General features: G+C 38.6%; 1 protein-coding gene across 1 annotated transcript in view; it reads right to left on the reverse strand.

Moving 5' to 3' along the window:
- RAPGEF4 (Rap guanine nucleotide exchange factor 4) overlaps positions 1–13,455 on the reverse strand; it is a 234,095-nt gene that overhangs the window by 34,390 nt on the left and 186,250 nt on the right. Inside the window, exon 15 of the mRNA XM_068543910.1 lies at positions 1,198–1,348. Within this exon, the coding sequence (XP_068400011.1) occupies positions 1,198–1,348 (151 nt within the window). The remainder of the gene's footprint in view (positions 1–1,197; positions 1,349–13,455) is intronic.

Consider the following 13,455-nt stretch of genomic DNA (forward strand, 5'->3'; position numbering starts at 1 on the left):
TGAAAGTACAGTCGTGGTTTTCAGCACTGAACTGAAATTCTGCTGAGTTTATGTCACCAACTCAGGACTCTTCACTGACGTCCTGGGAACGGTCCCGCCCACTGAGCCCAGCAGCTGCGCCCTGCTTTGTGCAGGAGCAGTGGCCTCCCCAGCAGGAGCTGAGAGCTGTGGTGGTGGCAGCTTCACACCACTTTGGCTCATCTGCAAAGTGGTCCTTTACTCGATGCAATGGGTAGAGGCCATGACCCAATGACCCAAGCTACTATTATTCCTCTACATTTTCAAAATCCTTTATCCCACAGCCGTGAGGGACTCTCATCGTCCACCTTTCCTCCCAGCCTCGCTTCTCTGCCTGCCAAATGACATGAGTAAAAAGGAGAGAGTGGGGACGTTTCTTTTGGATAATTCATTCTTGAACAGACAGACTGATAAAGTTTGAAACAGAAGCCACATTGCCTTTTGCCTGCACAGAAGTAAGGTCCCCATCTCAGATCTGGAGGACAGAATGAGTCATCAAGGGTTAAATGCCCAGGTCAATGCTGTCACTTGGGCTGGAGCCATGGGAAGGAAAAGGGAAGCTCAGCTTAAAGCAGTGTTTACAAAGTAAATCACGTCCCTTCAGAACTACCTCTTGGCCCCAGGGATTCCTCAGTAAAGTTTTCTGCTTCACTCTACTCAAAAATATCCACCATTTGATCTAGTAATCCCACTTCTAGGAATATAACCAAGGATAGACCTATTGGCACAAAAGTGTTCACTACGCTGTTATTCTAGGAAGGTATAAAAGGAAATGATGTAAATATTCAATAATATGGGAACAAATAAATATATCTGTGGCAAGGCCATTAGAAATTGTTATTAGAAAGACTCTACTGACATGGAAAAATCCTTACATCAAGTGGAAAAAGCAGCCTGTAAAATGATGGGTACTATGTGATTACAACTACGGAAAATATAACAAAGAAAACAACCAAATGAAAATACATTAGAATGCTACTTCCAGTTATTGAATTAGAGTGGCAGGATAAGGGATGATGCTTTTCTTTACTTTCCTTATAGTACCTTTCTGATGAATGAACATGTTAACAGAATCTAGAATTTGCAATTACAGTCTCTCCAGGGAAGCTGCCACGCCTATGGGAAGTCCCTGCATTGTAGGACAAAGGTGCATTTTTGGCAGGGATGACCCCCACGTACCTCCAGGAAAGCCACTGCCACATCGTCCTCTTGCAGGACGTCTCCATACACGGCGGCCCACTGCAAAACCAGGCGGATGACTCGCCTCTTATTGTTGAGGGCATAATCCATTTTCTCTTGTTCTGTACCTTGTGAAGGCTGTGCGTGGTAAGTGCCAAGGAGTCAAGGAAGATATTTAGCCATTCACTGTGCTACTTGCAAAGACAGGGTGACAGATCCCAGCTTCAGAAAGCCTGCCTTCTGGACTACTGGAATACCTTCCTTAGGCCCTCAAGAAAACCCTCACCTGCATATGGGTTCTGGACCAAATGCATACAAACCCAGCTGACTTTGCCTTGATCGTTGCCCAATGAATTAGACTTGCACGGCTCCACTTGGACTTGTGTGTTGACAAGGATTCTTGTTGTGCCTAGCTCCGGCTCTCATCACATTGCCTGCCTGCCTGCAGCCCCGCCTTCACCTCTAGGGGTGGTAATGCTTCCTGCTGTTGCACCTTGCCACCTCTTGTTGGCTCCCACAATTCTGGACACATCTCTACAATCCTTCATTATATGCACTACAGTTAAACACTTACGAGTGGGCATCTAGTCCTGCTGGAACCGTGACTGACACAAAAAGCACATGGGAAGGAAGTGAGGCTGAGGTAGATAAACTCACCCAGGGTTAGGACAAGGAAAGGTTCCTGCTGTATCTGTCTTCCGGTGAGGGACTCGGACACAATTTTGTTTGTTTGTTTGTTTTTTAGACACAGTTTTTATACCATCCTTTTTTCTCTTGTTCAGAACCATAACTTAACTCTTACTGGCTTTTTGTGCATCAATGGTTAGTCATCTTAACTATAGATTCCTTGAGGCTTGGGGTGATACATTATTTTTCTTGTATTCTGTACCATGCCTAGCACAGTGACATTTACATAGAAATTTTATCCATTAATACAACAGATACCTGATTGAGTGTCTACTATATGTGTCTGATGAAGGTCCCTGCTCTCAGTTTACATTCTTCTGTGGATTACAGTAGGGAAAATATAGTATGTGATCAAGAAAAATTTTAGATTAGACATACTGTTCCTTTTTCAGTGATTTATAGTACATATTATAGACAATTCGTTCATAAAACAATTTCCTTTTTATAACTTACACTGTAACTTGCACAGAGTACCTCAGTTAAGCCCTACTTTATAGTCTTGTGATGAAAACATCATTCTTTCTACAAGTGAGCAAGCTGACAGTAAAGGAGTGTAAATGGCCAAGATTACATAGTGAGATTGTAGAGCTGGTTTGAAATCCAAGACTCCTAATTCCAACTAGTTTATTCTGCATTATACAATATCCCCGTGCCTCATACCTGGCTACAAGACTGGGCATGTCTTAGCTTACGACCATGACTTAAAAGGCACTGTAGAAAACTGTCTTGTGGCAGTGCTATGCTTGGGAGCTAAACCAGTCAAGGGCCTTTTCTAAAGGGACTATAAGTAATCATGATCAAGGTAAATGACAGAACTTTAAAGCAAAGGTTTACTGCATGTAAATGGGTTACAAAATGGCTTTCATCAATTGAGCACGGGACTCATAAAAAAGAAAATTGCTCAACCTGTATTGCTACAATTCTCTTTGAGCTTATAATAAAAAAGGGAAGAAAGATCACTTTCTGTGAAAATTATTTTTTTTCTGATTAACCCTTTGGTCTCTTGCTTGTATGCACACATAACTCAGTTTTTCTTTCCAAAGAATTGCAATGCTGGGCACTACATTTTAAGACGATTTTTTAGGGTACCTAGGAGCATAGTCAGGCACATGGTGGGTACCAAGTGAGTAATTCTTGACTGATTGAAAAATATGTACTGGTTCACTCATAAGTCAGTAAGAGAGTGAGAGAGAGAGAGAGAGATTCTTTCCTACTTGTATGAGGCTGAAATGGTTTGAAATATCTAGTTGATAGTAAGTGTATATAATTCTAACTTTCCAGGTTATCCCGACTTGGACTCAAGGAAGCAATACAAATGCTTGTATGTTGGATCCAGAGGCACCAGCTGCACACCTGTGGCTAATCTATAGGGCCCTAGTGTAGGATGACTAAATTGTCATTGTCTCTGTGGGTCAGAACACAGATTTTTCTTGTCTTCTCTTCTGCTGGGGAAATCTGTCTTTTGTGTACAATAAAAGAACACATGATTGGAAGGATTAACATGATTAACACTTCAAATATGGGTCAGGCTTTACAGTTTATAATAAATATACTCAAGTGCTTACATGATTGTGTAATGCTCTCCACAAACCTGAAGGGTAAATATTTACAGACGAGGAGACCGAGGGTCAGAGAGGAGATCTGCCCAAGGTTGTTCAGTGAGTAAATGGCAGGGCTTACACATCCAGGCAGGGCTCTTATGGCCACCCCTATGGCCCAAACAGTGGCTATAGTGACTACACACTGGTGCTTGGGTTCATGAAATTATTACCAGTAATTGCATCTGGGAAGCAGAGCTCCTAATGAGAAAGAGATTTCTCCTCCTCTCTCTCTTTCTCCCTCTCTCATCCGTCCTTCCTCCCTGCCTCCCTCCCTCCCTCCTTCTCTTTCTTCCTTCCTTTTGGAAATTTTTGCTGAAGTTCCTAGTTTCCTAGCGCTGACTCAGCATGTCCAGTCCCGAAACCAAGGGCTGAGTGCCTGCCACTCTTCATGTCTAGCTCCACAGTCTCCTGGGAGCTAGAACTGACTGAATCCAGAGAGAGTAGGAAGAGGCTTTCTCTTTTTTCTCATGAAAGTTATGTATCTTTATCTCTGGAAAAAAACAAAAGGAAGCACTGATTTGTTTCACAAAGTCTCGCCTTTCCCCTTCCAGGTGTTTATTCACTAAGGTGGAGTTGGGAGTAATAGTATTTTCATAGCTGAATCTAGGCATGTGCTCAAGGATTCGGCCCCTCCAAAGGCATCACACCATTCCATTCCTCAACAGGCTGCTGAATCAGATTCTCAGGGGACACAGAGAAGACTCTACATGTAATTGATTTACCTGAAATGGTTACAGGGGAGGTACTGGGGCTTCTATTTATCCCCATAACAATCTCCCCAGGTTTTTAGAATATTTATGTGATTTTTAGATTTTATTTAACTCCTACAAAAAAGAAGGGGAAAGAGAAAAAAACTATATTCCCTTCAGAAAGCAGCCAAAGAATAAAGAACATCCCACCAGGTCCCTTGTCTCAATATGATGTCAAAAATGCAAGCTAACAAGAGTAACATTTCAAATATAGTATTTGTAAATTCACACACATCAGAAAGGTTGCAGAAACCATTACTTTCCGTGGCTAAAGCTAGAATAATAATGCATGAACCATTTGATGGAGAAAGTCCTATGTGGAATAAAAATCTAACTCTTCTCCAGCACAAATAACAGTTTAGAAAGGATTATTAATGCATACCACACACATTTTTAACATATGAAGAACACCATCTGAAATACATACTTAGCTAATGTCTGTTTCAAGAGTAGGTTAGTAGAGAATATCAAACACATAATAATCTAATGATTTTGTCATATGATCAGGAAATACTTGTATAGAATAAGGTCATGACTCGTGATATCACGACAGCTGGGTTCTGGTAAGAAGCAATATGGCTGCTTGAATTCATGGGAAAAAGTCACAGAAAGATAACATGGTTCTGGTATCTGATTCTGGTACCTCATAAAGTGCTAGTTTAAAGTCTGTAAGAGAATCTGGAATTATTCCCTTAATTGTTACTCTTAACACAATTAAGAAAAGGCCATAATAGTCAAAGTGGCCAAACTCATCAGTCATATACTGAGTTGATTTCAGATGATTCACAGAATCATAGAATCTGAGCTTTGATTTTATCTCCTTCAACTCCACCATTTTCAGAGGTAAGGGAACAGGTAGAATGAGGTGAAGTGATTTTTCTGAATTTATCAATGGAATTCTTCCAACTAGAACTCAGTTCTCTTACCTCCCACCCCAGTACTCTGTTGACTTGTTTATGTTATTGTGTTTATCTAATATTATTATTTCTTTATCCAAACATATATTATGCAGCAGAATTAGGTGACCTAGAAGTTTGTTGGATAACAGGGAAATCCATCTGAGATGTAGAACTGATCCCCAAAAGCCCTCAAAGAAGACAAAGCACATACAGAAAACCAAGAGTTAATTGTTGCAGCCTTGACCATCTTAGAGTCAGCGAAGCAGGATTCCTAATGTCTGAACTAGACCCTCTCTGCTATATATATTCAACCAGTTCTCTTGTCCAACGTCTGTTGATTTAGAAAGCAGTGGCTCTCCACTTCTAACCAGACCAGACATTCTTAAACTACTGATGATTCAAATCCTAATTTGAGGTTTCTCATTATGGTAATACGACTTTTCACCATCCAAGAGTATTAAATCAGAATCCTTCAGCAACATAGATGGACCTAGAGATTATCATATTAAAATGAAGTAAGTCAGACAGAGAAAGACAAATATCATATGATATCACTTGTATGTGTAATCTAAAAAAAAGATACAAATGGACTTATATACAAAACAGAAATATACCCACAGACATAGAAAACAAACTTATGGCTACCACAGGGGATGGTGGGGGGGCAGGGGGAGAGATAAATTAGGAGTTTGGGATTAACATATACACACTACAATATATAAAACAGATAATCAACAAGGACCTACCGTATAGCACAGGGAACTATACTCAGTATCTTGTAATAAACTATAATGGAAAAGGATCTGAAAAAGAACATATATATCTATAACTGAATCACTTTGCTGTACACTTGAAACTAACACAACATTGTAAATTAACTATACTTCAATAAAAAAAGAAAACAAATACAAGAAGAGAATCCTTAACTGCAGGAACCATGTCTCAAATTCAAGGTGAATCTCTACATTTCCTAATCAAGGCCTGGGCACGTGAAAGATAAAAATGTTGTTTTTTTTTTTTTTTTCAACTCAAATGTTCACCTCAAACTATTCAAAGACACTGTTTGGAGTGCTACATATAATAGAATATTCTTTAAACTGTTTTTCCCCAAAAGTATCACAGCTCTTTAAAACTCTTTATCTAAATTACCTGAAATTCCATTTTGTCGAGATATCAAATGCAGATCATAGATACATTCTAAATAAGTTCATATTCAATGTTACCAGGTTGACTAAGTCTACAACAAATACCAAAATCTGGTACATCTTTTAAACAGAACCTTTTAGTTGTTGGGTATTTAGTCTATAGGACCACAGGCTTTCAGAATGACTAAATCTTTATTGAACTGGACCAGCCCCTTTGACATCATATAAACATGGATGAGGACAAATTGGATCTGTTTTCAGTGAGGTATTAGGGCTGAGAATCAGAAGAGGTAAAGGCCACAGAGTCTTTCTACCCTGCCAACAGCAGGTTTAATATTCCACTGAGGCATTTTCCTCATGCCGACTCTGCCGTTCAAACACTGTAATTATTTCATATATTTTTACCTAGTTATTATCTTACTCACCACAGGCACCTGTAATTTTTCTGTATTTTTTTTTTTACTGCTCATTTACTTATTCTTAATTCAGCTAATAATGGTTCCATGTATTAAAATTATCATGGGGAAAGTAAGTGAAAACCTCCTAGGATGTAGAGGCAGCAGATTCATTACAGCCTACAACAGGGAATAAAATATTATGTATACTTTTTGCAGTAAGTACATGCTAATTATGCAGCTATTTATAAAACACTTACCAACATTCAAACTGATACTCTTCAATGTTGTTGTTTTGTAAAACCCTGCTTTGCATACAAGATCTCTGCTTGAAGCTGAAAACAAACTTTGGGGGTCATCTGCCCACTGACTAGACAAAGCTTTTGCACATTCTCTTCTTATGCCACATTCCTCTCATGATGGTACAATGATTTATTTATAGGGGGCAATATTTACACAGGGCTTTAAGGTTTACAATGTATTTCCCACACATAGCCTTATTTGATCTTTGCAAAAACTTGGTGAGGTGGGTAGGGCAGGTATAATTACCCCTATTATATAGATGGGGTACAGAGAGGTTAAGGATAATTGCCAAGTAATATAGGTTTCAAGATGCAGGTCTGCAACACGGGTCTTCTGACTTCAGAGCTCTTGCTTTTCCTACTGTATTACGAGCCTCTTTACTCCCTGCTTGACTTTGTGGCCCACATCCTGAGCACCAAGTCTCCTCCTTCCTTGATGCAGCATGTGCTTGGGAATGCAAGTTCTGGAATTAGACCACCTGGGTTCACCTCTTGGTTTCCCCACTTATCGACTGTGAGACCCTTGGTCAGTTAACTGACCATTTAGAGCCTCAGTCTCGCCATCATCAGTAAACTTCATAGGACTGCTGTTAAGAAGGAGACGAGGCAATACTGGTGGTAAACCATGTAGAATGGTATCTGAGACATATTAGGTACTCGGTTAAAGGTTATCGATCATCATTATCACTGATCCACCTCTGGAAATAATTCAAAATCTTTAAATGGATGGCTTTGGAATTTTTCATAAGACCAGGCATTTCTGAGCTTAACACTGTGATTGCTATTCCTACCAATGCAGCTGCTCCTGTGTTTGTGTGCACCTGTTAACTTGGAGCTCACATGAGCTCTTTCTGCCTCCCATTTTCTTGCTCAGAATATTTTGTTTCCTCACTGATTTTCAGACTTCTCTGCATTTTTAGAAGCCTGTAGTTCTTGGCTATTCTTTTTAGTTTTAGTCAGGGGTTTGTACTCATAGCAGAGCAGTTAGGACTTGGCCTAATGCAACAATTGCTTGGGTTCAAATATTGTTCCAACCCTTACTAGCTATGTAACTTGGGGCAAATTATTTATCTGCTCAGTCTCATTTCCTTAATGCAAAAAGAGTACACATCTCACAGTGTTGATATGAAGCTGAGAAAATGTATATAAAATACTTTGTAGAATATCTGATAATACAGTCATTTGCTTGGAAAGAGGATACCATGTTCATACCATCATCAAACCAAGCCTTCCTTATTGGAAATAAACTCTGAAATTGCATATCTGCAGAGATAAACTGTTCTTATAGTGCCACATGGATCAAACACTTTTTGGAACCAAGTAAAGGACTAAAATGGTAAAATTTGGCTTCAACAAAATTTAAGCTGACAATCTTCCTGAGAAATGCCAAGAATATTCCTAAAAACATGCCTTTAAGAATCTGATGCTCTTTTGTAAATCCTGATTTACAAATTTTGGTAAATGTTCCTCTTAGAGAACCCAAGTCAACTTATAAAGAGAATACCCCCAGGTCATTTTCACAGAGAAATAAAGGATGGAGACTCTGCCTTTTCAGTAAGGAAAGCTACTGTGTTTACTTTGTTTCTGTATAAGGGACGTAATAACATACAAAGGCAGTTTTAGCTAAAACTTAGCGGCAAATCTGTATTCCATATTTTCTTTTTAATTCAAGAAACTAAATTATTTCCGTGCCAGAAGCATAAAATTCATGTTCAATACTAAGCCAAAAGAAATTAGGATACTAAGAGAAAATATTTGACCAAAATTATTGCTGTAATGAAATTTTTATAAATTTAAATATAAACCATTTATCACTTAAGATTCTTTCAGCTGAAGTAAAAAATCTGTTCTCAACAACAGATTGTTGTTGAGAACAGATAGTATTGTTGTATTTGTTGACGTCGGTAGGGTAAGCTTCAGGATTGGTCCAAGTGCAATGACGTCATCATACACTTCATTTTTTCCCTGACGCTCAACTCATCCCAGCTTTGTCATAGGGCTTATTGCCCTAATGGTTGTAGGACGGCTGCCACAGGCACTTGGGGCAACAGGCTGCCTGTTCTTTCTTTTTTATTAAAGTATAGTCGATTTACTATATTGTGTTTGTTTCAGGTGTACAGCATAGTGATTCAGTTATTTTTTTCTGTTTATATTCCATTACATGTTATTACAAGATACTGACTAGAATTCCCTGTGCTATATAGTAAATCCTTATTGCTTATCTATTTTATGTATAGTAGTTTATATCTGTTGATCCCATACTCCTAATTTGTCACCGCCCCCTTTGGTAACCATAAGTTTGTTCTCAAAGTCTGCGAGTCCGTTTCTGTTTTGTTCCTGTTCTCTTAACTGCTTTTTACTCAGAAGCCCCAGGAAGCCTCTCTTTGAATCTCATTGGCCCTGTCTACATTGGGCCTGCAATGTGAGAGCCAATCACGGTCAAAGGCAGCCAATTACCATGACCAGCTAGACTGACCACCTGAGACGGCACTGATGGTGGGGACTCAAATACAGTGTCCGTTACAACTGGAATTACATTAATGCTACACGGAGTTTCTCCAAACATCTGTTAGTATATGTGGAATCTTAGGTGGTTATTTGGCTTCCGAGTGCCTTGTAAAATGTAAATAAATATCATACCAGTGCCTTTTTTGCCTCACATGTGGGGGCTGGTGTTGGAAAGATAAAGTAAATGATGTGAAAATGCTCTGAATCAAGGATACATTTATTAAAATTCAAAACAACATTAACTTAGTTGTGATGACTTAACTGAATTGAAGGCCTGCCTGCATTTATACAGACAAAAAGAAGGCAGAGTTTAACCATAAAACACAAAATTAAAACAATAGGACCGCAATTCAGCAATAAACATCAAAAGCGTTAAAATATTCCGTATTCCTTGCTTACATTTAGAAACTTAAAGTAAGGAGTATATGTGGGCAAAGGTTTAGCTGGAAGGATGCTGATTCATCCCACTGTGTTTGTTATGGGAAAAAATGTGGAGATAATCTAAATATTCAATAGGAAGAGGCTAAGAAAATTAATTATGACATATCTACCATATAAGATTGTGATTCAGTAAAAATGATAACATGTTATTCTCATGCATCCTCGTCACCTTGTTGCCCAGCACTGTATAACATTGTAAGTGTTCAGTATTTGTGGAATTATCTGGAAAAAATGATGTAGTTTTATTTGTATATACTGATTTGAAAAGATATCCACAACATACTGTTAAGTGAAAAAAGACATATTTTTAAAAAGCATATCCAACATGATCTCACTTATATAAAATTATACACGTATATAATTCCTGAAAGCTTTTTCGTAATACAATGGTGAGATAGCAGGTGAATTTTGTTCTCTTTTTCTGTAGATTGAATTTTTTACAATGAGAATGGTTCTATTTTTAAGGATGACAAAGCTATCTATATTTAGAAAAATGGTGTGAAAAAAAATTAATGGGAGAGAAATGGCTCTGTTTGTTTAGTAACAAAGCATACACAATTATTTAGCGTATGACCCCATTCTTATATTTCAAAGCATATATCTATATGTATAGAAAAAAGACTGGAAGGATACATACCAAAATGTTAACCATAGTAATACCTGGTAGGGTTATAGGGGGTTTTAATTTTCTTTTTAAAGACTAATGGAAAATTGAACTGAATTCTAAGTACAGATTTTAAAAAGATTAAAGAAACTAGAGATGAAAAGTACAGAAATTGAACAAATATAATTTAAAAAACTCATTATAAAGCACTTGTATTCATCAGGCCAAATCATGTCCCAAGCATATCTAATGAATAGAGAGTCTCTCTCATTAGCACATAAAAGGCCTGAAATATTAATGTTAAACAGAGTTTTACCATCTTCTTCTGTGCTAAAAGCAAAATTGGAGGAGACATACAATGTGGATTAAGGACAGAAATAGCCGCCAGTGGCTCAGGGCTCAAATCTTTTCTGTACTAGTAATTACCTTTCTCTGAGCAAATCATAATTTTTCATTATCCTAGTTTATTGATTTGGAAAAAGAGCAGTGAAAACACTGACTTCTTCATAGGGCTGCTATGAAAAGTCACACATATTAAGTACTTAAAAACACTCAGCCAAATCCACTCACTCAGTGTAAGTGCTTTAATGGAACGTGGTTAAGTATTATATTTTACTATCCCTAAACCCCATAACAACATGGGTATTAGCCCACTTGTTCCGTTTTACATTCTATCTCCCTGTCACATGAGGACATGGTGCTAAGCAGTTTATATGTGTGTTTTTTTTTTTTTTTTTTTGACGGTTCATTGTCTATTTCTCCACTTTCTCTATTTTTCTTTACAGGTAGTCTCTATAAAACTGTCCAGTTGGGCTTCCCTGGTGGCGCAGTGGTTGGGAATCCGCCTGCCAATACAGGGGACACGGGTTCGAGCCCTGGTCTGGGAAGATCCCACATGCCGCAGAGCGACTGGGCCCGTAAGCCACAACTACTGAGCCTGCGCGTCTGGAGCCTGTGCTCCGCAACAAGAGAGGCCACGATAATGAGAGGCCCGCGCACCGCGATGAAGAGTGGCCCTCACTTGCCGCAACTAGAGAAAGCCCTCGCACAGAAACGAAGACCCAACACAGCCAAAAATAAATAATAAATAAAATTTAAAAAAAAAAAACAAAAAAAACAAAAAAAAAACTGTCCAGTAAAGTGCTTTGCTTTTCTTTGACCAAGACATCGGCAGTGACTCAAGCTATTCCTAGGGATGTGGGAATGAGGTGAGGGCCCAGGATGTTTGGAGTAGATTTACTCTAAAAGCTGCTCCTTAGTTGCTACCCCCGAGGTTCCCTTCTAAGGTCTGGACTCTTTAAGGATTCCTTCAGTTCTCTGAGTTACCCCATCCTTCTGATGAATTCCTTTATTCCTTAAGTCACTCACAGTTGGTTTATGTTACTTATGACCGAAAAAAAAGGAGCTTACATAAGAAGCCTATATAACATCTCCCTGGAGGCAAAGGGACTAAAACTTGAGTCTTTAGCATGATATAAACTCACTTACACATATGTGACTTTCAAGGATAGAGCCCTTTCCATTCGCTTGCCTGCAGCAGGGTAAGTTCCTGGCCTCCCTGGCATGCTTTCTCTAGGCATTAGAGGACAGTAATTCTTGTTTTACTCCCAGTATCTAAGGAGTGGACTTAAGCTGTACAATATGGCAGCCACTAGCCACATCTGGCTATTTACATTTAAATTAATAGAAATTAAATAAAATTAACAATTCAGTTCCTCACTCATAGTAGCCAATTTCAAGGCTAGTGGCTACTGGACCAGCACAGATATATAATATTTCCAACACTGCAAAAAGTTCTATTGGACACTATTTATTTGGCCCACTTTGGTTTTTAGCCAACTGAAGCACAGATAAACATGTATCATGCATGCAATACATTACCAAGAAATGTTCTTAAACTCTAATTAAAAGATAAGCTTTTAAAGAAATAAGTTGTGAAGAAAAAAAAAAGTGACACACCCCATGCTTGGAATCCTAAGACCTGGATAAATCCTAGTTCTGCCACTTGCCTTGGGTATGTTTGTTTTTGCCTCAGAATCCTCGTTTGTAAAATAAAGCTGATACTAACCCAATAGAGTCCTGTAAGGATAAAGTAGTATAATATGGGTCAGTGGTGCCTGACATGTAAAGAGTTGATTCAAAATAGAACAATTAAGAGAATCTAAGTTCTCAAAGGGCGGGGTGTGAAGGAGGTGGTCTGAGGGCACTAGGTAGTGTAGATGATACCCGACCAGCCTGATTCCTTCCATCTCTGAGAAAAGAATTAGAATTGGATATCACAGGCCTCCCTTGATTCTACTGTCCACTTTCCTGCCTTCTCCTCCTCCCTGCAACATTATCCCCGCCACATTCCTACCGGGGCATGGCATAGACTCTCCCTCTAGGATCTTCTATTTTAAGAACAGAGGTCAGTGCTATGAATGTTCTCAATCAATTCTGAAGGAGAATAAGCTAATAAGAAATCAGAATTTGCCAGAAGAATATAAGCTTAATGTTTGGGGCTTTGAGTTGTAAAGATATGACTTGGCCCACTACGTTCTCTCACCCTTCTTTTGGTTTTGTTTGCCTTAAGCTTATCAACATGCTAACTGTTGGGGAAAAAAAAAAATCTAAACTCAATGGTGGTTTTTTATGTTTCCTTCCAACAAATCTCAAAGGTCTAATAATGATTACTATGTATGGAGTTAAAGAGCACAGAGAGATCCTGAATGTGTTAATTTTACTTGAGAAAAACTAAATATGAGCCAGAAAGAATATGTAATATATTTAAGTCTCATTAAGCTGTCATTACTTGGAAAGATATTTTCCAGGCAAATAAACACCCAAATCTCACTCTTGCAGCATCCTCTGAATAGCACATTCAACTCCAATCTCCCATCCTCACGCACTCTGTTGACTTCAAAGAGAATTATGGGTGAACAAGAAAA

This window comes from Eschrichtius robustus, chromosome 5 (assembly GCF_028021215.1).
Source record: "Eschrichtius robustus isolate mEscRob2 chromosome 5, mEscRob2.pri, whole genome shotgun sequence".
NCBI lineage: Eukaryota > Metazoa > Chordata > Mammalia > Artiodactyla > Eschrichtiidae > Eschrichtius > Eschrichtius robustus.